The sequence below is a fragment of the Penicillium canariense genome, assembly GCF_028826845.1.
Source record: "Penicillium canariense strain IBT 26290 chromosome Unknown utg000003l_segment0_segment0, whole genome shotgun sequence".
Classification (NCBI taxonomy): Eukaryota; Fungi; Ascomycota; class Eurotiomycetes; order Eurotiales; family Aspergillaceae; genus Penicillium; species Penicillium canariense.
In genome coordinates this window covers 2149260-2169384 of record NW_026622730.1, presented here as the reverse complement: position 1 = coordinate 2169384, position 20125 = coordinate 2149260, and the positions used below count along the sequence as shown (strand labels likewise).

The window sequence follows — 20125 nt, the reverse complement described above, 5'->3', positions numbered from 1 at the left end:
ATGTCTGCATACCCGGTGGCCTACAATGGTTCCGCCACGGGCACGGGCGGCGATTCGTTGACGGAGGATCTGAACATCTACTATAATGTATGCATTGGCCGTGACGGGGGTGTTCTTCATGCACATGTTGACTGATGGGATTCTCTAGGCCGGCGATATCGCTTGGGTGGTTACTTCGTCCGCTCTCGTTCTGCTGATGATTCCGGGAGTTGGGTAAGTTGCAATTGGCAGTTCGTGGCGGATCAGCTGTACTGACCTCGCCTAGCTTCTTCTACTCCGGTCTCGCCCGTCGCAAGTCGGCCCTTTCTCTGATATGGCTTTCCATCATGTCTGTCGGCGTGGTCTCGTTCCAGTGGTTCTTCTGGGGTTATTCACTGGCTTTCTCCCACACGGCTGGAAAGTTCATTGGTGATTTGCAGAACTTTGGTATGAAGGATGTCTTAGCCGCCCCGTCCGTCGGCAGCACCAAGGTCCCCGATCTTCTGTTCGCCATCTTCCAGGGCATGTTCGCTGCTATTACGTGAGTCCAACTTCAATTAAAACGGAGCGCTGTGTGAAACGGGTCATTGACTGGATGCATCTAGTGTCGCCCTTGCTGTCGGTGCTGTTGCGGAGCGTGGCCGCATGCTGCCCTGCATCGTCTTCATGTTTATCTGGACCACCGTTATCTACGATCCTATTGCATGCTGGACCTGGAATGCGTCCGGTTGGGTCTTCAAGATGGGGGGTCTCGACTTCGCGGGTGGTACTCCCGTTCACATTGCCTCCGGTTCGGCTGCTCTGGCCTACTCGGTGATGTTGGGCAAGCGTCGTGGACACGGCACCCACGAGCTCAACTACCGTCCCCACAACGTTACTCACGTTGTGATTGGCACTGTCTTCCTCTGGGTTGGATGGTTCGGCTTCAATGCTGGCTCCGCCTTGTCGGCTAACCTGCGTGCTGTCATGGCTGCCGTTGTGACCAACCTCGCTGCTTCGGTTGGTGGCGTGACCTGGTGCCTGCTCGACTACCGTCTGGAGCGCAAGTGGTCTACGGTCGGCTTCTGCTCGGGTGTCATTGCTGGTCTGGTTGCCATCACTCCTGGCTCCGGCTTTGTGACTCCCTGGGCTGCCTTCATCTTCGGTGTTGTAGGTGCCGTCGCCTGCAACTATGCTACTAAGCTGAAGTTCCTGCTCCGTGTGGACGATGCTCTGGATATCTTTGCTGTCCATGCCGTCGGCGGCCTGGTTGGCAACCTCCTCACTGGCTTCTTTGCTGCGTAAGTTGAATTTCTTTTCACCTTTGTTTCGCACCATAAACTAATTGGCTTCAGTGACTACATTGCTCACCTGGACGGCGTTACTGTGATCCCCGGTGGCTGGATCAACCACCACTGGATTCAGCTCGGCTACCAGCTTGCTGACTCCGTCACTGGATTTGCCTACTCCTTCGTCGGTACCTGCCTCATCCTGTTCATCCTGAACCTCATCCCCGGTCTCAGCCTGCGCGCCCCCGAGGAGGACGAGATCATGGGTATTGATGATGCCGAGATTGGCGAGTTTGCTGTAAGTTATACACGTTCAACTGGTCGCATCTGAATCAACTGCTAATGATCATATTAACAGTACGACTACGTCGAGTTGACTCGCGACATTGTTAACGGCGTGGAGAGCAGCGAGACCGGCTCCAAGCGTACCATGACGCCGACCGGCGATGCCCCCGCTGGCCTTGAAGAAGCCAAGGTCTGATCAATTTCGCCTTGCAAATTTTTCATTCTTTAATACTTAATTTTTTTTCTTGGTGGAAAAATATCCAGGCCAATTCTCTGTCCATTTTTTATATATATCTGTCGCATGACGGATTGCTGGGGGGCCTTCTTCAGGATATCGTTTTTTATTTTATTTTCTTTCCTTACTTTTATTCGTTAGCATGTGTCAGATACCCTTTCAAAACGAAAAATAAGAAAACCATACATCAATTGCTGTTAGGAATTTTTCATAGTGGGTCAATGTAGAGGGTAGATGAGCGTAGTGCAAGCAATTGGGCAGTTGGCGAGGCACGGTTCCCGTCCCATGTGATTTGGACGGTCAATGTCACTGGAGCTCCCGGGCCGCTGCAGCTCCTCCGACAGCTTCCCGCCCCGCGATCTAGCCATACGTTCACCTGCCAATCCATGAATTAAACCTTAAGACTGCCTATCTTCTTTCGCATTGCTCAGACACACTCCATCAGTCTGGAAATGGCCTCGACGAGCTCCGACAGGGGCGATGCGCCCGCGCGCAAGTTCCCGCTGGACCCGTCGGAGTTCGACAGTGACCCACGGATCTCTTTCTCGAAGCTCGATGATAAATTCATCCTGGAGACTGAGGATGGACAGGAATTTGAGTATGATATGGGTATCAAGCGCTGGGTTCAGACAGTATGTTATATCCCGTCCTTTGCTTGTGTCTTGCCATTCCAGCGAGCGCGGCGTTTGCGCCGCGACTTCGGAATCGGTATTGCTGCCATCTTTGCATCAGGTGTTGATTGTATACGGTGTATTAGATCGATGAGGAGCTGCTCCGCCAGCAGCAAGAGGCCTACAAGGTCGCAGGTGTGGACGAGGACGAGGCAATCACCCCCCGCGATATGAAGAAGCGGAAGCAACAAGCCAGCACCGAGGATGTAAGTGCCGTGACATGATAGACGGTCGGAGGCACTCAGTGCTGAAACAATCGTTTTTTCATAGGGCCAGGGACAAAAACCAAAAAAACAACGCGTGAACACTGCGGTGTGGATCACCTCTCTCCCCCTCGATGCTGAATTCACGGAAATCCGTGACGTTTTCTCCCGTTGCGGCATGATCGCGGAGGAAATCGACAGCGGCAATCCGCGTATCAAGATGTACAATGATGAGAGCGGCAAGTTCAAGGGCGAAGCATTAGTGGTCTACTTCCGACCAGAATCTGTCAACCTGGCAATTCAAATGCTCGATGAGACCGATTTCCGGTTTGGGCAGCCCGGACCTCTGGGACCGATGAAGGTGCAGGCAGCCGAACTCTCTTTCAAGAGCCAGAAGGAGGCGCCGCCAAAGAGCAGCATGCGTGACAAGCGAAAGATCATGGAGCGAACCCAAAGACTGAACAGGTCTGTCTCCTGCTCCCGGTCACTGCGTGCTCTTTCCTGGTGCTGACAAATTTCCACAGTAAACTGGCAGATTGGGATGATGATGAGCCGTCTGCCCTTCCGGACACCAACTCCCGGCAGGACAAGACGGTGATCTTGAAGCACATGTTCACGCTGAAGGAACTGGAGGTAAGCGCGTCCCTAAAACCGCGATTTGGATTTGGAACTCGGTCGGGCTGACCCCGGCCATGCAGGAGGATGCTGCGGCAATCCTGGATATCAAACAAGACATTCGTGATGAATGCGCCAAGGTCGGAGAGGTCACGAATGTAGTGCTTTACGACAAGGAGCCGGAGGGAGTGGTGAGCGTCCGATTTGCAGACCCCGCAGCTGCCCGGCAGTGTGTCAAGGTATGTTTCTTCTCTCTTTTACCTCTACGTTTGGGGTCTTTTCATCTGATATAGCTGGGTATTAACACTATCATCAGGTCATGGATGGCCGATTCTTTGGCGGTACCCGCGTTGAAGCGTATGTCTCTGTAGGACGTGAGAAGTTTAAGAAGACCAATGAGCGACGGGCGGCTCTGGAGGACATGGCCGAGCGGGGCATTGATGCAGAGGACGAAGAAGAGCAAGAGCGATTGGATGAGTTTGGAAACTGGCTCGAGAGTGAGAAATGAGAAAATCAGGCAGAACAATGCGCTGCAGAAAGGGCAGATAGAAATGGGGGAAGAGACAGAGAGGAGGTTCTCTCGCCAGTGTATGTGTACCATAGCCAGTGTGATTTACCATCACCATGAGGAGCCGGAGCCATAGTTCCAGCAATACGATAATGAGCATGAGCAAACAGAGCAAACACCAAAGTGTGGTTCGCACCTCGCGGTTCCCGCCCGTTACTGGTCACCTGATCTCCACCTGACTGGCCCAATGGAGCTAAGCCTGATTTGGGCGACCCCCCTGAGCGTTCCCTATGGCCGTGTTGTTGATCCCCACGCCCACACACCGACCTTTTCCCTCTCTCCTTCTCCCCATCTCCTGGACTTCTGGTCATCCAACCTCCTCCTCCACCCTTCCAAGACCATCATCCCAGTCAATCCCGCCCCATTCCACCCACAATGCGTGAGATCGTACGTCCTACTCCCACCCGACGCGTCCTGTGTTGTGGCCTTAACCCCTGAAAGAAGACCAACCCCACCTGTTCAGCCTTTGCTAACCTCAGCCTTTTTCACGAACATTAGGTCCACCTCCAAACCGGCCAGTGTGTAAGTGACACCCAGAAGCACGTGGAAGACGTGTTGTGCAAGGAATGTGATTGTTCCAACTAAACGGAATTTGGGTTTGTAGGGTAACCAAATTGGTGCCGCTTTCTGGTACGTGCCACTTCCCGCCAAAAAAAACATCCCAGCACGACAACAACACCAATTGCTCGAATGGATGGACCGGTTGTGCTGACTCAACCACAGGCAAACCATTGCTGGCGAGCACGGCCTTGATGGCGATGGCCAGTAAGTCCTTCGGCTACCATACGAGGCGGAATGGCGGTCTGATGTTTTTGCTAGATACAACGGCACCTCCGACCTCCAGCTGGAGCGGATGAGCGTCTACTTCACCCACGTAAGTTGTGTTCCTGCTCAATGACGACGAGATGCACCTAACCGATGGATTGTTTGTTTCCTAGGCTAGCGGTGACAAGTACGTTCCCCGTGCCGTTCTGGTCGATCTGGAGCCTGGTACCATGGACGCCGTCCGTGCCGGCCCCTTCGGCAAGCTCTTCCGTCCCGATAACTTCGTCTTCGGCCAGTCTGGTGCTGGTAACAACTGGGCCAAGGGTCATTACACTGAGGGTGCCGAGCTCGTCGACCAGGTCATCGATGTCGTCCGCCGTGAGGCCGAGGCTTGCGACTGCCTGCAGGGTTTCCAGATCACCCACTCCCTGGGTGGTGGTACCGGTGCTGGTATGGGTACCCTCCTGATCTCCAAGATCCGTGAGGAGTTCCCCGACCGTATGATGGCCACCTTCTCCGTCGTGCCCTCTCCCAAGGTCTCCGACACCGTTGTTGAGCCTTACAACGCTACTCTGTCCGTCCACCAGCTGGTTGAGCACTCCGACGAGACCTTCTGTATTGACAACGAGGTATGGCCCCAGCGTGTAGCAGACTCAATCGCAACTATCTGGGAGATCGTCTAACCAACCGATTCCTCTTTTCCAGGCTTTGTACGACATCTGCATGCGCACTCTCAAGCTCACTCAGCCCTCGTACGGTGACCTGAACCACCTGGTCTCCGCCGTCATGTCCGGTGTCACCACCTCCCTCCGTTTCCCCGGTCAGCTCAACTCCGATCTGCGCAAGCTGGCTGTGAACATGGTTCCCTTCCCTCGTCTGCACTTCTTCATGGTCGGCTTCGCTCCCCTGACCAGCCGCGGTGCCCACCAGTACCGCCAGGTCAGCGTGCCCGAGCTGACCCAGCAGATGTTCGACCCCAAGAACATGATGGCTGCCTCGGACTTCCGCAACGGCCGCTACCTTACCTGCTCCGCCCTGTTCCGCGGTAAGATCTCCATGAAGGAGGTTGACGACCAGATGCGCAACATCCAGAACAAGAACCAGAGCTACTTTGTTGAGTGGATTCCCAACAACGTCCAGACCGCTCTGTGCTCCGTCCCCCCCCCGTGGCCTCCGCATGTCTTCCACCTTCGTCGGTAACTCGACCTCCATCCAGGAGCTGTTCAAGCGTATCGGTGACCAGTTCACTGCCATGTTCCGTCGCAAGGCTTTCTTGCATTGGTACACTGGTGAGGGTATGGACGAGATGGAGTTCACTGAGGCTGAGAGCAACATGAACGACCTTGTCTCCGAGTACCAGCAGTACCAGGAAGCCTCCATCTCCGAGGGCGAGGAGGAGTAGTAAGCACCGACCCCTAATCGACCGTCCCTGGGTCAACATCAATCCTTTACTAACCCAGGATTATAGTGGTCTCGAGGAGGGTGGTCTCGAGGAGGAAGTCTAAATATGCTGATCTCCGGCTTTTTTGAGATTTGCTTTCAGTAATACCCTTCGATCAGCCTCCATTCTCTACGTGTCCGGGGCTAAGCTGTCCCGGTCTGGCTCCGACCCCAAGTATCTTGTTTGAGCGCCTAATTTCCCCCTACCTTTTATTCTGTCCCTATCTTCCTGCTTGTCGGTTTTTGGCGGACTTCCGACTGCCGGGCCAAAATACATACTGGAAAATCCATCGACGAAATGACTTTCATTGTCCGTAATCCAAATCCATTCGCATGATGCGAATGGTCCGCGTATCAATCTATATTTCCCATGTAGATCTGGTGTATTGGCGCCGACCAGATGTACCATGAACAGCTAACCCAGCTTCATTTTCAGTCGACCTCAATCTTCCAACCCGCGTGCTCCTGGCCCACTCAATGGAATGGGCACTTCCCTGTCCGATACTCCTTGAATTCCTCCATCGCCTCCTCAAGCGCCTTCCGCCCTTTGCCTTCAAAATAGCGCGGCCCCATGTCTTGGATGTGATACCCATGAGGATAATACTTATCTCCCTCGTCGCCCGGCAGCGGCCGTCCCAGCATTCGGGTCACCCACGCCATCGGACCCCAGCGGTTCCAGAACGTCGGCTTGACATAATACGGCGCTGCTTCCCACTCAGTGAGGAAGAACCGGTTATTCTCATCCGGTTCCTCGGTGAACGAGGCGTAGCGCAAGAAATACGGCCGCGGCGGGCACAGATACCGCAGGAAAAGCTTGCGAATGGTGAGCAGGCTGGAGAAGACAACCCTCGCAATGGAAGAAGGCGGGTCGTAGCTAGAATTGAAATATCAGTCACACGTCACACCGACCACGGGAAGCATGTTTTCGCTTTCGCCACGTACAGCATTGCCCGACGCAGCCGATCATCCATCATGAACGAGACGAACTCCAGTCCCACGGGGTGCAGCGCTGTCGGCAGCATATACACCAGGATCGCCGTGGTCTGGTCCGCCGTCTCGCGGTTCTTCGCATCGGGCACCATGCACTGCACCTCGTACATTTCACTCCACGCATCCAGCTCGTCCAGCCACTGAATGCCATCCTGGAATCCCGCCGTTCCGGACGGCAGCTTCGCATAGCTAATCTCCAGCGCATCGCCGACGCTCTTCCAGAATGTGCCGATGGCACAACGCTCCAGGTCGCTTAGCTGGCGCCATTCGAAGCGGTTGATGAAGCGGATGGGCTGCAGTGCGAACAGGGCGAGCGTGTACAGCATGTCGTCGTCGAGAATCTTGCCCGAGGCCCGGTATCCGCTGTGCAGGAAGCGGGTGCGGGCGAGCGAGATGTAGGCGCGCTGAGAGGTCGGGCTGTTGCCCACCATTTCTTGGATAAGCGCGCTGGTGTCGGTGTAGCGCTTGAGTGATGTTTCGGGGTTGGAGAACTGGGTGGTGGTGGTGAGGAGGCGAGAGATTGTTGGGATGCCGTAGGTCTGGGGGGTGGATGTTAGTATGGGCGGGATCAAAGGTGATGAGCGGAGTTATTGAAATGGGTCAAATATGGGGGGAGAAGGGGGGGGGAAAGCTCAAGATCAGCATGAAAAGCATGAAATGGTTGTTCTTGTTCTTCCATACCCTAAACAAGGCAAACTGCAGTGCCTTGATAAACATAAACGGAAACTCGAGCTGTGCTACGGACTTCTGGATCTCGAACGCATGGTCGTCCGTCATCTTAGCCATGTCCGCCCGGGTGGCATAGGGATACTTCTTGTGCAGTGTCCGCAGCCGCTGGTACCGCAGGCCGCTCGTGAGAAGGGGGTAGCCCACGAGCAGACCGAGGGCATAAGGGATCCAGTGTCGCGGCGCGGCATCTAGGATGGCCTTCGCCGCGTCGGAGAGCGGCTGCGCTGCTCGCACGGTGACGTTATTCATGGTGTCGGTGGACAACGAAGCAACGGTCTCGGGGCAGAAAGGTTTAGGTGTGAGGGGGAGCACTTTCGTGGGTAGCTCAAGTGGCGGTGCTTTTCGTTCAGACCCCAGCACAAGAGCGCCACGCAGCATTTATGCAGCCGCCATGGGCTGAAATCCGCGCCTTGTGATTTGGTTGAGTTGGCGGGTACGCCCTAGTCTAGTTCGATTAGGTTTAGCTGCGCTACCCAGCTTCTTTAGCTGACGAAGCTCAAGGGAAATTGATCACTTCTTTTCGTTTATCCGGAGGGGTTTATAGTCAACAAGTACGGAGTAACTCCCTGATATTTAAATGATAGGCCCATAGGCCCTGAACAGCGCCACAGTACTTCGATGTCATCTTTACCGGCCAGCGGAACTGGATCAAAATGCTATGTACTCCTCTATCGGCACGGACCGCGGGGATCCCTTCGCTGGCCGCCGGACCGGGGCTGTGGGGTTTCATGTTTCATATGCTCGAACAACATCGATGCTTCCTCCCGGCTCGAGCACCCTCCCGACCTTGGACTCGCCTAGCGCCTAAAGTACCATCGCTCGAATGCCCGCAGTGGTGGGAAGACCACAGCGGTGAATCCCGCGCCAGTCCAAAGGCCCAAGTCCGCGCCCGATGCAATTTGGGCGAGGAGGCCGCTATAGTAGGCTTGGTCCTGGGCTACCATCAGCATTTGTTCCGGGCCTCAATCACTCGGGAAGGATTAGAAATGCTTGTACTGACCATGCCAATAATCGCCCCGGCCCATCCGATCACGAACGACACGGTCGCCGCAATCCCCACTGGCAGCCTCTGCGGCGTGTTCCACGCCGACCAGTCATAGCCCGTCATCCGACGGAAAATCAGGTCTTCCTCGATCACAACGATCAACCAGATCACCACCCAATACCCAATGAGCGGCAAAAAGCCCTTGAAAATCTCGTACAACGAGTTCCGTCCGCCCATCGCACACGCGGTATAAACCACAGTCGCCAGGGTGGTGAAGATGGGCCGGGGGACGCGCCCGAAGACATCACCCAACATCTGAAGGTTCATGCCCATCGAATACGCCCCGGGGGTGTTGTTGGCGACCAGCGCCAGCACGTTGATCACCGCGCAGAACTTGCCGAATCCTCCGAGTGCATCATACGCCGCCATCAACAGCCCCCGGGGGTAGTCCCGTATTTCGCGGCGTACACGGGCGTACTCACCATCATGGTGCCGAGCCCGATGCCCAGGAGCAGGGTGATGAGCATGGCCTGGGCACACCCCAGCATCGTGACGGCACAGGTGCGCCAGCGCTTGATGTGCGGTGGGTAATAGACGTAGTAGTCCGCCGCAAGCGGGGCCCATGCGAGCGCGATGGACAGGCACAGCGAGAAGAAGGTAATTCGCTTTGCATTCAGACGTCCTGGAGAGACCGGCGTGTGGGTCTTGAAGTCGAAATGGGGGCCCGCAGAGCCCAGCATCACGCAGAGAACCATCAGTTGGGGGAGCCATGCAAATCTAGAACATACAATGAGATGAGGCGCATCATGGATTCAGAAGACAGCGTACCGTTCATAGATCTGGAAGATGCGCATGCCGAACATGGCCATCGCCCAGCTTGAGAGGGCCACGACCACAATGCCAACCAGCACCGAGATGTGCCCACCGGAAACCTTGGACAGAATCTGGCCGCCCACCACACTGTTGACCATGGCATAACCCAGGTTGGTGAAGATGTTCAGCAAGGTGCAGACCTTGCTGGGGTAATAGCCCATGAAGTAGCGAGCGACAATCTATTTAGGCTCATTAGCGCGAGTTCTCTCTCCTTTGCCGAGAGCAGAGCCGAGAGCAGAGCCGCGATGACATTGCCCTAACTTACTAAAGTGCGATTGCCACTCCGTGGTCCCCACGTACTCATATATCCCACGGTCGAAACACCCAACAAGTTCCCGCATACCGCGCAGATAGCGGCATCCTGGAAACTCAGTCCGAGAACTAGCGTTCCCATGGATCCCACAATAATGTTGTTGGTTGCCAAGCTCATGCTAAACCACATCAGCATCATGTGCAATGAAGTCGACGAAGTCACTGGCTCCCTCTCTTCCAGAGGCACCGGCTGGATGCCTCTGGATTCCACGCTTTTCAGGTTCGCAATCCATCGTTGAAATCGCGACTGTGGCTTGGGTTCGAGGATCGCCTCCTTGATGGGCTCATGAGAAGAGCTATTTTCAAGCTCATGCTGGCTCATGCTGTGTAGGGAAGGCGATCCAGGCGCCTTTTCAACGTCGGACCTCATTCTGGTGCGTATTTGTGGAATCGCGCTCGGAAAAAGGTTGATATATCTCCCAGCTCCTTATTTCATCAATCCGGTCTTGTCGGAATATGTGCAGTACAGAGTCGACGGACGAACCAGATCGAGGCTCATGTATCCCCGGGTGAGATAGACCCTCCAAGGCGGTTCCGGCCACACAGTAAAGAAGAAACGGATGAACGGTTAGTCGATACTCAACGGGAGGGGGTTGGGGGTGGACGAGCTTCGGTATGATAGATATAAGTAGGAAAAAAATCAATAAAAAATCAATTAAAAAAGAAGAATGGCCCTGAGCGACTTACATTTTACCCCCGCCGTGGGACAGGACCTGACATCACCCTGTCTTGCCAGCTACGAGTGTAACAACACCTGCGCAGCTCGAGGGCATTCCTTAGCAATCAAGGACCATGGCCAGCTGGCCTGGGCACCGAGCCAATGACCACACCGGAAATCATACCCAGCTCAAGGGCAACACAGGAGACATAGCCGCGGTTTCAGGGACGCAGCCGCCATCAAGCTCGTTGCATGTGGGGAACTATAAAGTGTCCGCTGTTGAAATTGCATGTTTCAATCGGGCTCTGCTGTGCCCACCCATGATGCCATTGAACGAGGGATAGCCTCTTCACCCGCCCGTGGTAGCGCGAGCGAGGAACACGCTGCGCGACCAGCCTTCTGAGGATCGCTGTGGTGTTTCCTAATACGGTAGGTCAGCATACCCTTTAAGCTCCGGAAATGCTCTCACTGGAATGTGAGCCCTGCAAGGAGACGGGATTTTCTCCGCTTTTTCTATACGGTGGCCATATTGACGGAGCGCTCCGGAGAATAGGGATTGATCAGCTTGAACGTTTCCTTATGTGCAGCTAACGAGGCCCGCTAGAATGTTAAGCCCTTCTATGGATCGTGGGTGGTTTGCTGAGCTGTTGATTTGTGGTCCATGTAGAAATCCACGCGGAAGGACCAATGAGAGGGAAATCCCCTTTCAAACTGCTCTGAGATCAGATCCATCTCGTTATACATAATTTGGCTTGCGTGAGCAAGGTTTTGTGAACCCGGTTCCCCTCGGCTCGGTAGGTTTATGCGGAAACGAAAGATCTAATTATACTTTGACCGAGTGGTCATTCACGATTGAATCCAAAGCTTAACCCTTTTCTCCCTTTTGTTCGTTTTGTTCATTTGTTCATTTGTTCAAATTTTTTTGGGTTTTTCACAGTGGGCCAATAGCGGATGTAAGTCCATCGCCCAACTTCTTTCTGTTGGCAGTCAATGCAGTCACTCCCCCCTCTTGCGGAGATAGACCATAATCCCGAATTATGCCAAATTACGTACCAAATCACACAATTCGGGTCTATTTCTGCCGCAAAGTAAAAGCAAGCCCAGCTTTCGGCTCTCCTTCCCGCCCCACAAGTTGATCCCCTTATGTACATAACCTCCGGCGAAACAAGTCCCGTCCATCTCCTGCATGCTTGGCGACACGCGGCCGTGGTTCGATAGGAAGCCCTGCAAAATCCAGGCTTGATCTACCGGGTGATCAACTGCTGATCCTTATGAGTCGATACTGACCTCATGAGCTCAATTAGCAGGCTTCCCTTGACTAGCGGTCCCCGAGGATGCTTATCTGTTATGCATATACTTGGGACGGCACAGAGTAGATTTTCTTTCAAGTCAATATTCGTAGGCGTGTTTGGAATGGGGGACCTTTACAATAGTTGGAAAACCTGGACCCAGCTAGATCGATGGTCGGCAATACTCGCTGGAAGGCCGGTTGTCATTGCCTTTTTCCACTTCCTCGAGCTTTTGCATTGCGGATACTCTTCAGCCTAATGATTGCATGCTTATCTTCCATGAACAATCCTTGTGGAAGCCACCATGTGGCTGACTATTACCCAAGGCAGACTAATGATGTGCAGGGGCAGTAGATTCTGAGTACTTTCCCTTGGGACTACCTATGTATTAGCTCCCCCCTCTTCAGCAGCGAGATATCTCCATCTGGTAACTCAATTTATCGCTTGAACATATATACCGCTCAATGGCTCGTGCTTGACCAACCACCATCCTCCCAATACCCATGTTAGAAACGCTTGATCCCCAGGATATTCAAATACTACATTGATCTCTTTGCATATCTACTGGAATCTCGTCATCAAAAACGGATCAGTGAGATCTGAACCCCGTCCTCTGACCCAAACATCAACAATCTGGGAACCATCCTGATCCCGCTCCGAGTCCACCACAAAATACCACCCAAAAAACGCAGCCGCCACACACGAATGATTTGGGAATACCTTGACCACTTGTCCGACACTCAGCGGAATGCTCCTCTGGACCCCCGATTCCCAAGCAACGATGCCATGTTCCTGACTGATGCGGTCAACAATCAGTCGTGGCGCGCCTGGGTCATCACCGCGCCGCCAGGAAGAGAGCACGCCCCAGCCAGGGTAGTTCGCACAGGGCTCCCGGCCCAGTGCGAGGGTCCCCGCCGCAATGAGAGCCTCTGGTTTCTCCCGCTCGCTGTCATTATAGACGCTGCACACCTCTGCGACGACAGTCATGGCGATCTCATCTTCGAATTTGCCGGCGCCACTCCTGGCGTTCGTGGACACCTGCTGCATATCCAGGATAGGGTAGTTCCCAGCATGAAGCTCGATCTTGACCCTGACCTCTGTATTCTCGGGGCACGGATTGCGCAGCAAGGCTTTGAGCTCTTCTGCCTCGGGCGAAGCGCTCCCATTCTGCACCAAGTCATGCGAGCACGACACCTGCGGCGTCGCGCCGACGCTGATAACCAACTCCCTGCCCTTGGGCAGGAGAGGCAGCCACCGATTCAGCGCGACCTTGCAACCGTGAATTTCGCCGATCAAGTGCACCATAGCCTCATCTGCCGTCTTGGCGCCATAGCTCAGACTACTGTGGGAGTATAGACCCAGCAGGCGCACCCAACCCTCCACCTCTGCATCCGCCAGCTTTTCCAGCAGCCCGTTCTTGTTCAGCGAGGCCGGGGGCAGGCCCGCGCGGTGGTACCCCGTGTCGACCTTGACAAAGACACAAGCCGGGAAGTTGGTTACTTCGAAGAATTGTCTTAGATACGGGATTTGGTCTGGGTGGTCGATCATCACCGAGATACTGTCTTCACCGATGTCGGCAGCTAGCTCCGCCAGCCGCGGGACGTGCGAGGGCACGAGCGGGATGCCGTAGAGGACGTTGGCGGGGTGATGTGCAGCTTTGGCTCCCTTCAGGAGCGGATGCAGCATTTCAATCTCTAGAAGCGTTGACGCGATGAATTTCGTCTCGGGGTCGCCGTTGTCCATCTGCATCTTGGCGATTTGGAAGGTCTGTCCGCTGCTTAGCCATTGGTTCTATTTTGGACCGATATGGAGATGGATACTTACCTTGTGTGTTTTGACATGGGCCCTGAAGCCGACGCCTAGGGCTTGCACTGTCTTCTTCATTCGATTGCAATGCCGCCGGATGATGGCCCTGTCGAGCACGGCGGCGGGCTTGGGCACGTCTGCGATGTCCTTACCGATCCAGCGCTGGAACAACTCCCCCTGGGAGGGAAGCATGATCGAATCCATTGGAAATGACGAAGATCAAGAAGGCCTGCGAGAGTGTGGTGTTGGAACCATTAATCATGCTCCGGACAAAGACGAGTCAGAGCCGCTACATTGGCGGGGGCACGTATCCCGCGTGCTCGATCAGGCATGTGGGGCTACAGGCACAGTTGAGGCTAAACCGTCTACCGGTCTTCGCCGCAGAGTGATTAGAAATTAGGAACTAGAAGAGAAAAGGTCGAACTATTATGGACGAGATTGATGTAGCTTCACGCTATCAAGCAATAAAATACCCATCGAGGCAAAATTAAGTAAGTACAAACAAACAAACGGTGACTGTCGGCTATCACGCCGACTTCCAGAAGACGCCGAAATCAATCCTCCCAAAAACGCAAGCAGCACAAAAGCCTGAGCTACTCCCTTCCCGAAAATACAAATGGGATACACATGCAAAGAAGGGGCGATGTTAGTCTATGAAAGCGTATTTTTGTCTTCCAGCAGCAGAGCAGTGCGCCGGGTCCCTTTCCGCCAGATAATGCAAAAACGCAACGATGAGGAGTTGCAATTCCAGATGGAGAAGGATGCATTAACAAAAGGAATTTAAAGATGACCGGAAGGGGAAGAAACCATGCTTAGAAAAGAGACAATGAAGACAGGGCAATATAGGAAAATGTAGAAGCCCGGGATATCAGAACAAGAAAGGAATCCAACAACGCCAATTCTCGAGAATGCTCTTTTTGATGTAACATATCATTACGATATTGGCAGGCTTTTAAACCTGCGAATGGCTTTGACTTGAGCGAGATCGCTGAGAAAGAGATCGGCGACTCCGGCTGGACGGTGCTCGCTCTGTAGTCGCAGTAGCGGGAGGCGCATGTTCGAAGAAGGGGATGAGGTCCGGGTTCTGGCTGGGTGGTGTCTTGGAGTTGGCAGAATACTCGCTGACCACGCGGTCGTCAGGTGCAGTGTCGGGGTGAATTTCAATACCTTGCTGCTGGTCCAAACCGCCATGCACAGCGCTGGTCGAGAACATGATCGAGTCCGCCTCGTCGTGATTCCGCTCAATGGGAGACCATCCAGCAATGCTCCCAGCCACGATACCGGCCATAGCAGCAGCGGGGCCAAAGGTTGAGTTAGAGCGGGACCGGGTGTTGCGGCGGGACCGGGACTCGGGGGTCGACGGGCCAGGAGGCGGGCTGCCATTGTCACCGTTTGGCGTGGGCGGAGCGGAAGACTCGCGCGAGCGAGATCCGCTGCGAGAACGGGGTAGGAATTCCTGCGGGTTCTGCAGCTTGTGGCGGAGGTGTCGCAGCCGACCACCGCGGACAGCCTTGAGGAACTGCAGCTGGTCACGAATTTCTTCCAAAGCCGGGTTCCACTCATAGCGGCGGTCTTCGTCTGAGACGACGAGTTCAGGTCCCTTCTTGTGCTGGCGGGGGTACCAGAAGTGCGGGACGAGTTTGCTGGCAAATTCATCGGGGATAAGGCGGATGACCACGGCGATAGGGACCGAGAGAGCTCCAAGCACAAGACTGACAGCCCACTGGGAGCCCTGGTCGAGGCGCTTCACAGAGAAGGCTGCGCCACCGATGAAGATGATCAGGACTTGACCTCCAATAATGATGACCTGGATGCCAATAAACCATTTGTTGCGCCAGATGCCCTCCATGATATTAAGCTTATTATCAATGCGGCGAGAATTGTATTGGTTGAAAATCTGCATGAAGACGAAGGTGTTGAAGACCACTGTTTGCATATGACCATCATCCCAGGGGAAGATGGACTTTCCAGCAAAGTTCAGCACAAATGTCACAACCAGCTGGTAGATCGACTGTCCAATAATCATCTTCCACATGGTGGTGGTGATAAGGGGCGACGCTTTTGATTCCGGTCGGCGATCAAGAACATAAGGCGATGGCGGGTCTGTTGCGAGTGCAAGGGCGGCAAAGGTATCCATGATCAGGTTGACCCACAGAAGTTGCACCGCACTGAGAACCGAATCTTCCGTGCTGCTAGCAACCGCCGAGACAAAGGTGAGAATTACAGCAGTGATATTGACCGTGATTTGGAATTGGAGGAACTTTTTCACTGCGTCGCTGACCGTGCGGCCCCATGCCATGGCCTTGACAATAGATGCAAAGTTGTCATCCATCAAGATAATATCCGATGCCTCCTTGGCCACTTCAGTGCCAGTGACACCCATCGCGAAACCAACATCGGCGTTCTTTAACGCCTGGGCGTCATTGGTACCATCACCAGTAACTGCAACAGTCTCTCCAAGCTTCTTCAGAGCATTCACGAGGATCTTTTTGTCTTCAGGGCTTGACCGGCCAATGACCTGGAGTCGAGGGAGGATCTGATTCATTTGACGCGTGCTCAGCTTGCGGAACTTGGGGCCTTCAATAGCAATGCCCCCCGGCGTATAGATACCACACTCTTCAGCGATGGCCTTGGCCGTCAGGATATTGTCACCGGTGACCATGCGGACGAAGACACCAGCGCGCTGGCATGTGTGCACTGCTTCCGCAACACCAGGTCGAACCGGGTCTTGGATACCGACAAGGCCAAGAACCGTCATGTCCTTGAAAAGGGGCTCGAAGACTGCCTGGCTGCGATCTGATTCGGATGTAGGCGCTCCGCGGGGTGGCCATTGGTCAAATTCACGGTATACAAGGGCAATGCACCGCAGCGAACGCGAAGCGTAGCTAACGATTGTATTGTCCAGCGTGGACCGGTCCTCGTCCGACAGCGGAGCCTCAGCTAGAGCATCGGTGGGATCACGAATGATCCGAGTTGACTTGTTCATCAAGATCTCTGCAGCACCCTTGACCAGCATCCGATACTTGCCGTTCTCCATCTGCGCGACCACTGCCATGCACTTGCGGGCCGAGTCGAACGGGAACATCTGCGCGAGTTTTGCATTGGCTCTGGCCTCAGCCGGGGCTCCCATGCCGAGATAGTCGCGTGCGAAGGACAAAAGGGCGGTCTCCGTCTTAGAACCAATAAACGTCTTCACGCCTTCCTGCTCTCCCTCGAATGCGGTGGAGTTAAGGACGATAGACTGCAGCAGTAGGTCCTTGACAGATGGCGACAGCGCAGAAACGAATTCAGAAGCAGAGGGATCCTCGGACTGGTCGGAGCCAGACTTATCTCCGAATCGAGATGTGGTTCCCAGGGTAGCAGAAACAACGCTCATTTTGTTGAGGGTCAGGGTCCCAGTCTTGTCAGAACAGATAGTTGTCGCATTGCCCATAGTCTCGCATGCTTTGAGAAAGCGGACCAGATTGTTGTCTTTGATCATCCGTGTCGTTGCAAAAGCGAGTGCAAGAGTTACTGCCAATGGTAGACCCTCGGGTACGGCAACGACAACAATAGTAACAGCGACGATGAAGATCTGCAGGAAAGCCTGTCCCTTTGTGTCCGCGCCGCCATCCATGTCCTTGAGGCGCACGAGGAATTTGATGAAGAGCACAACGAACAGAAGAAGACCAGCAGCCAGACCAAGCTTGGCAATGTATTCGGCCAGCTTGTTCAACTTGGTTTGCAGCGGAGTTGTTTCGCCCTCCTCCTGAAGAGACATCATTGTCCGGCCGTGAGTGGTATGTACACCGACGGCAGTAACCAGGAATGTCCCCACGCCTTCGGATACTTTTGCACCAGACACAATAAAGGGGTCCATCTTACGGAGGTCTTCGTGTTGCACGAGTGTTCGGTAGACTTCGTCGCCAGGGGTCTTTCGCAAAAGGTCTGATTCACCGGTGGCCGAAGATTCATCGCATTTAACATCATGACCGTCAATGAGGATACCATCGACGGGTACCATGTCACCGGGTTCGAGATGCATGACGTCGCCGACAAGCACGTCGTGAATCGAGATCTCAATGGTCTTCCCGGATCGTATCACTTGGACCAGTCTGTTCTCCTTTTTCTTGTTCAGCTTGGCAAATTGTCGTTCCTTCTGCCAATCATTTGCAGCGCCAACAGTAACCACAATGATAATGGCAACGAGAATGGCAAGACCTTCCACCCACTCCACGCCCGGCTCATTGGGGTCTGCCGGGTGCAGTGACTGCGGGATACCCACAGCCAGGGAGACAGCAGCGGCAATCGTCAACAGGATCAGCACTTTGTCATTGTATGCAATCCATGCCAATTCCCAAATTGTCTTCAATTTCCTCTCCGGCAGCTTGTTCACTCCATAAACCCGCTTCCGGTCCACAAATGACTCGTCGGATTCTGACTTAGTTTCTCCTCCTTCTGTAGTTGCTGGGGTTGGTCCGGTTGGCGAGGCTGACTTGGGCATCGATTCCGTTGTAGTCGCATCGGCAAACTCCACACCCCCCTCCAATGTAGACTCATCCACACTCAGCCCACTCCGAACATCGGTCCGCAAGCCCTTTTCCAGTCCCCGCAATCCACCCAGTTGACGGAATGCGCCGAAACTCTTGGGGTTCAGGAGCTTATTGAGCTGACCAGGCGAGAAGGCAAACTTATTATTCTCCACCTCGAATTCGTCTTCCCGGCCCGGGTCTGGAGTGAGTGCGTCCTCGTCATCGCTGTTGTTGGCATTTTTTATCAAATCGACGTTGGATCCGTGCGAGGCCGCGGGCACAAAGGTATCTCCGCCGTAGGTGCTGGATGTTTGGCTTGTATCCTCGGACTCCAGCGAATTGCCGCGTGACCTCGTGCCGGGGACCGATAAGAAATGGGAATGCGCCTCGGGTACCTTGGATTTGGGGGACGAGATGTTATGCGGCGAGGTGGGCCGGCTTTCGCGATCTCGAGCTTCCGATGAGGCATTGGAGCGGAGCGAGGCCGGGGACCTCATGTCCGTGGGGGAGCCGGAGCCATTGTAGTGCGCGCCCGAGTCATGCGACTCGATTGTGTCGGTGGCCAGATGGAGCGACGGTTGCACGGGACCCGAAAGAATCTGAACGGCCGACCGGGTGCTATCGGGGGAGTTCACCGCGGAGGTATCGATGGTGATGGTGGGTGCGCGCTCCCTGCGCAGCGGCGTCGTGGGGGTCTGGGCCGGCTCCTCACCCTCTCGTTGCGGGTCAGACATGGTAAAAGGTTGGGTCGAGCCGAGCGTGGTTCCCGCAAGCAGTACATTCACCAGCTTGACGGTACTTGCATGAATGGAAAGGCCGTCTGAGGCGGGCTTGAGATTAAGAGTCGAGGCGTGAGGGTGCCCAATCTCCGAGATTCGAGGCCAGTTGGCGATGAAGCTGTTGGGCCAGTACCAGTCCCATGGGGCACCGAATGAAAGCCGGGATAGTGTGATTGGGAGAGAGTCAAGGTAGAAAGGGCTGAAGTCTCGGAGTGCTGGGCGGAGGAGAGGTGAAATGGAGGTGTGTCGAGGGTGATCAAGGGGAGTGACCGCATGCAGTGCAAACGCGCGCCACCGCCAGACGATATTATGCTTTCCGCTGCTCTCGCCCTCTTTCCACCTTTCTACCGTTCCCACCTCATTGCGACCCCTTTGCAGATCCACTGCGGCCTCGACTGGCGATATACCATTGGCAGCCAATGGCAGCCAATAGCACCAGTGATTGTTTTCCATGCCTTTTAACGTACCCGCACCGGCAGGTCTCCACTTGGTCAGACTCGCCCAGCACAGCCCCCATGGAAGATTGTTGTTCTCCCGTCTGCGCTGGTCGGTCCCCTCGTCAACCACGAGTCGCACTCTACACCGTACACGACTACAACTACTTCCTACATACGCCCCAAGCAAACCCCTTCCCAGCCATGCCTCGCGCCATAGCCCCCTACTGGTCCTCCCGGCGTGTGACATGGTTAAGACTTCCCCGGCTACCCACCGGGAACAGCTCTCCTTTTGCACTGCCTCATTGCCAAGACCCGCGCCCGGGGCTCTGGGGGCAAAAAGGACGCGACTTGGCGAATAACAGGGGGCCTCAGCAAATGGGGGGATCCAGCTCATCATTAACGTGTAATAGTCCGGAGGACGGAGAACGGCGCAGTCCTCCTCCGGCCTAGGACTAACCCTGATTGACGAATCCGTACGGAGGACGGTGTAGCTTCTCCTGGGCCAGGCCCTTTGGAGATGACGTCTCCAATACAACGCACTCTCCACAGCCGTCCACTAAACCCGAGGCAGGGAGGGTTATATGCACCTAATCAATCCAATCAATAAACCCCCTGAGAGGCAAGTGCCGACGTCTGACGCCCTTTTTCGAACCCGCCCAGCCTGATTCGCGGGATCCCATACCCAATTCAACTTGAGGCCCAACGCCCTGGTCCGAGGCTAGCAGTT

The 20125-nt window shown here is 54.7% G+C and overlaps 7 protein-coding genes across 7 annotated transcripts; 3 read left to right on the top strand and 4 right to left on the bottom strand.

The window, feature by feature from the left end:
• Nucleotides 1-1728, top strand: N7482_005618 (ammonium permease MEP2; the record flags this gene model as incomplete). Its single annotated transcript, XM_056687743.1, has 6 exons — nucleotides 1-87; nucleotides 149-213; nucleotides 266-520; nucleotides 585-1259; nucleotides 1314-1545; nucleotides 1606-1728. 6 exons carry the CDS (start codon nucleotides 1-3, stop codon nucleotides 1726-1728), a joined length of 1437 nt encoding a protein of 478 aa, XP_056543298.1.
• A 491-nt stretch (nucleotides 1729-2219) lies between these two features.
• N7482_005617 (U2 snRNP complex subunit CUS2) lies at nucleotides 2220-3764 on the top strand (the record flags this gene model as incomplete). The annotated part of the gene is made up of 6 exons (XM_056687742.1): nucleotides 2220-2399; nucleotides 2525-2644; nucleotides 2709-3106; nucleotides 3166-3274; nucleotides 3343-3495; nucleotides 3573-3764. 6 exons carry the CDS (start codon nucleotides 2220-2222, stop codon nucleotides 3762-3764), a joined length of 1152 nt encoding a protein of 383 aa, XP_056543297.1.
• A 435-nt stretch (nucleotides 3765-4199) lies between these two features.
• On the top strand, nucleotides 4200-5991 carry N7482_005616 (beta-tubulin; the record flags this gene model as incomplete). Its single annotated transcript, XM_056687741.1, has 8 exons — nucleotides 4200-4211; nucleotides 4323-4346; nucleotides 4429-4454; nucleotides 4548-4589; nucleotides 4644-4698; nucleotides 4763-5218; nucleotides 5295-5744; nucleotides 5809-5991. 8 exons carry the CDS (start codon nucleotides 4200-4202, stop codon nucleotides 5989-5991), a joined length of 1248 nt encoding a protein of 415 aa, XP_056543296.1.
• Nucleotides 5992-6503: 512 nt separating this feature from the next.
• On the bottom strand, nucleotides 6504-7997 carry N7482_005615 (uncharacterized protein; the record flags this gene model as incomplete). The annotated part of the gene is made up of 3 exons (XM_056687740.1): nucleotides 6504-6903; nucleotides 6972-7558; nucleotides 7701-7997. The coding sequence occupies 3 exons, from the start codon at nucleotides 7995-7997 to the stop codon at nucleotides 6504-6506; spliced, it is 1284 nt and encodes a 427-aa protein (XP_056543295.1).
• Nucleotides 7998-8545: 548 nt separating this feature from the next.
• Nucleotides 8546-10288, bottom strand: N7482_005614 (uncharacterized protein; the record flags this gene model as incomplete). Its single annotated transcript, XM_056687739.1, has 5 exons — nucleotides 8546-8680; nucleotides 8749-9137; nucleotides 9212-9510; nucleotides 9562-9785; nucleotides 9950-10288. The coding sequence occupies 5 exons, from the start codon at nucleotides 10286-10288 to the stop codon at nucleotides 8546-8548; spliced, it is 1386 nt and encodes a 461-aa protein (XP_056543294.1).
• Nucleotides 10289-12426: 2138 nt separating this feature from the next.
• N7482_005613 (uncharacterized protein) lies at nucleotides 12427-13875 on the bottom strand (the record flags this gene model as incomplete). Its single annotated transcript, XM_056687738.1, has 2 exons — nucleotides 12427-13632; nucleotides 13690-13875. 2 exons carry the CDS (start codon nucleotides 13873-13875, stop codon nucleotides 12427-12429), a joined length of 1392 nt encoding a protein of 463 aa, XP_056543293.1.
• A 748-nt stretch (nucleotides 13876-14623) lies between these two features.
• Nucleotides 14624-19414, bottom strand: pmcA (putative P-type calcium ATPase; the record flags this gene model as incomplete). Its single annotated transcript, XM_056687737.1, has 1 exon — nucleotides 14624-19414. The coding sequence occupies one exon, from the start codon at nucleotides 19412-19414 to the stop codon at nucleotides 14624-14626; it is 4791 nt and encodes a 1596-aa protein (XP_056543292.1).
• Between the last annotated feature and the right edge of the window lie 711 nt (nucleotides 19415-20125).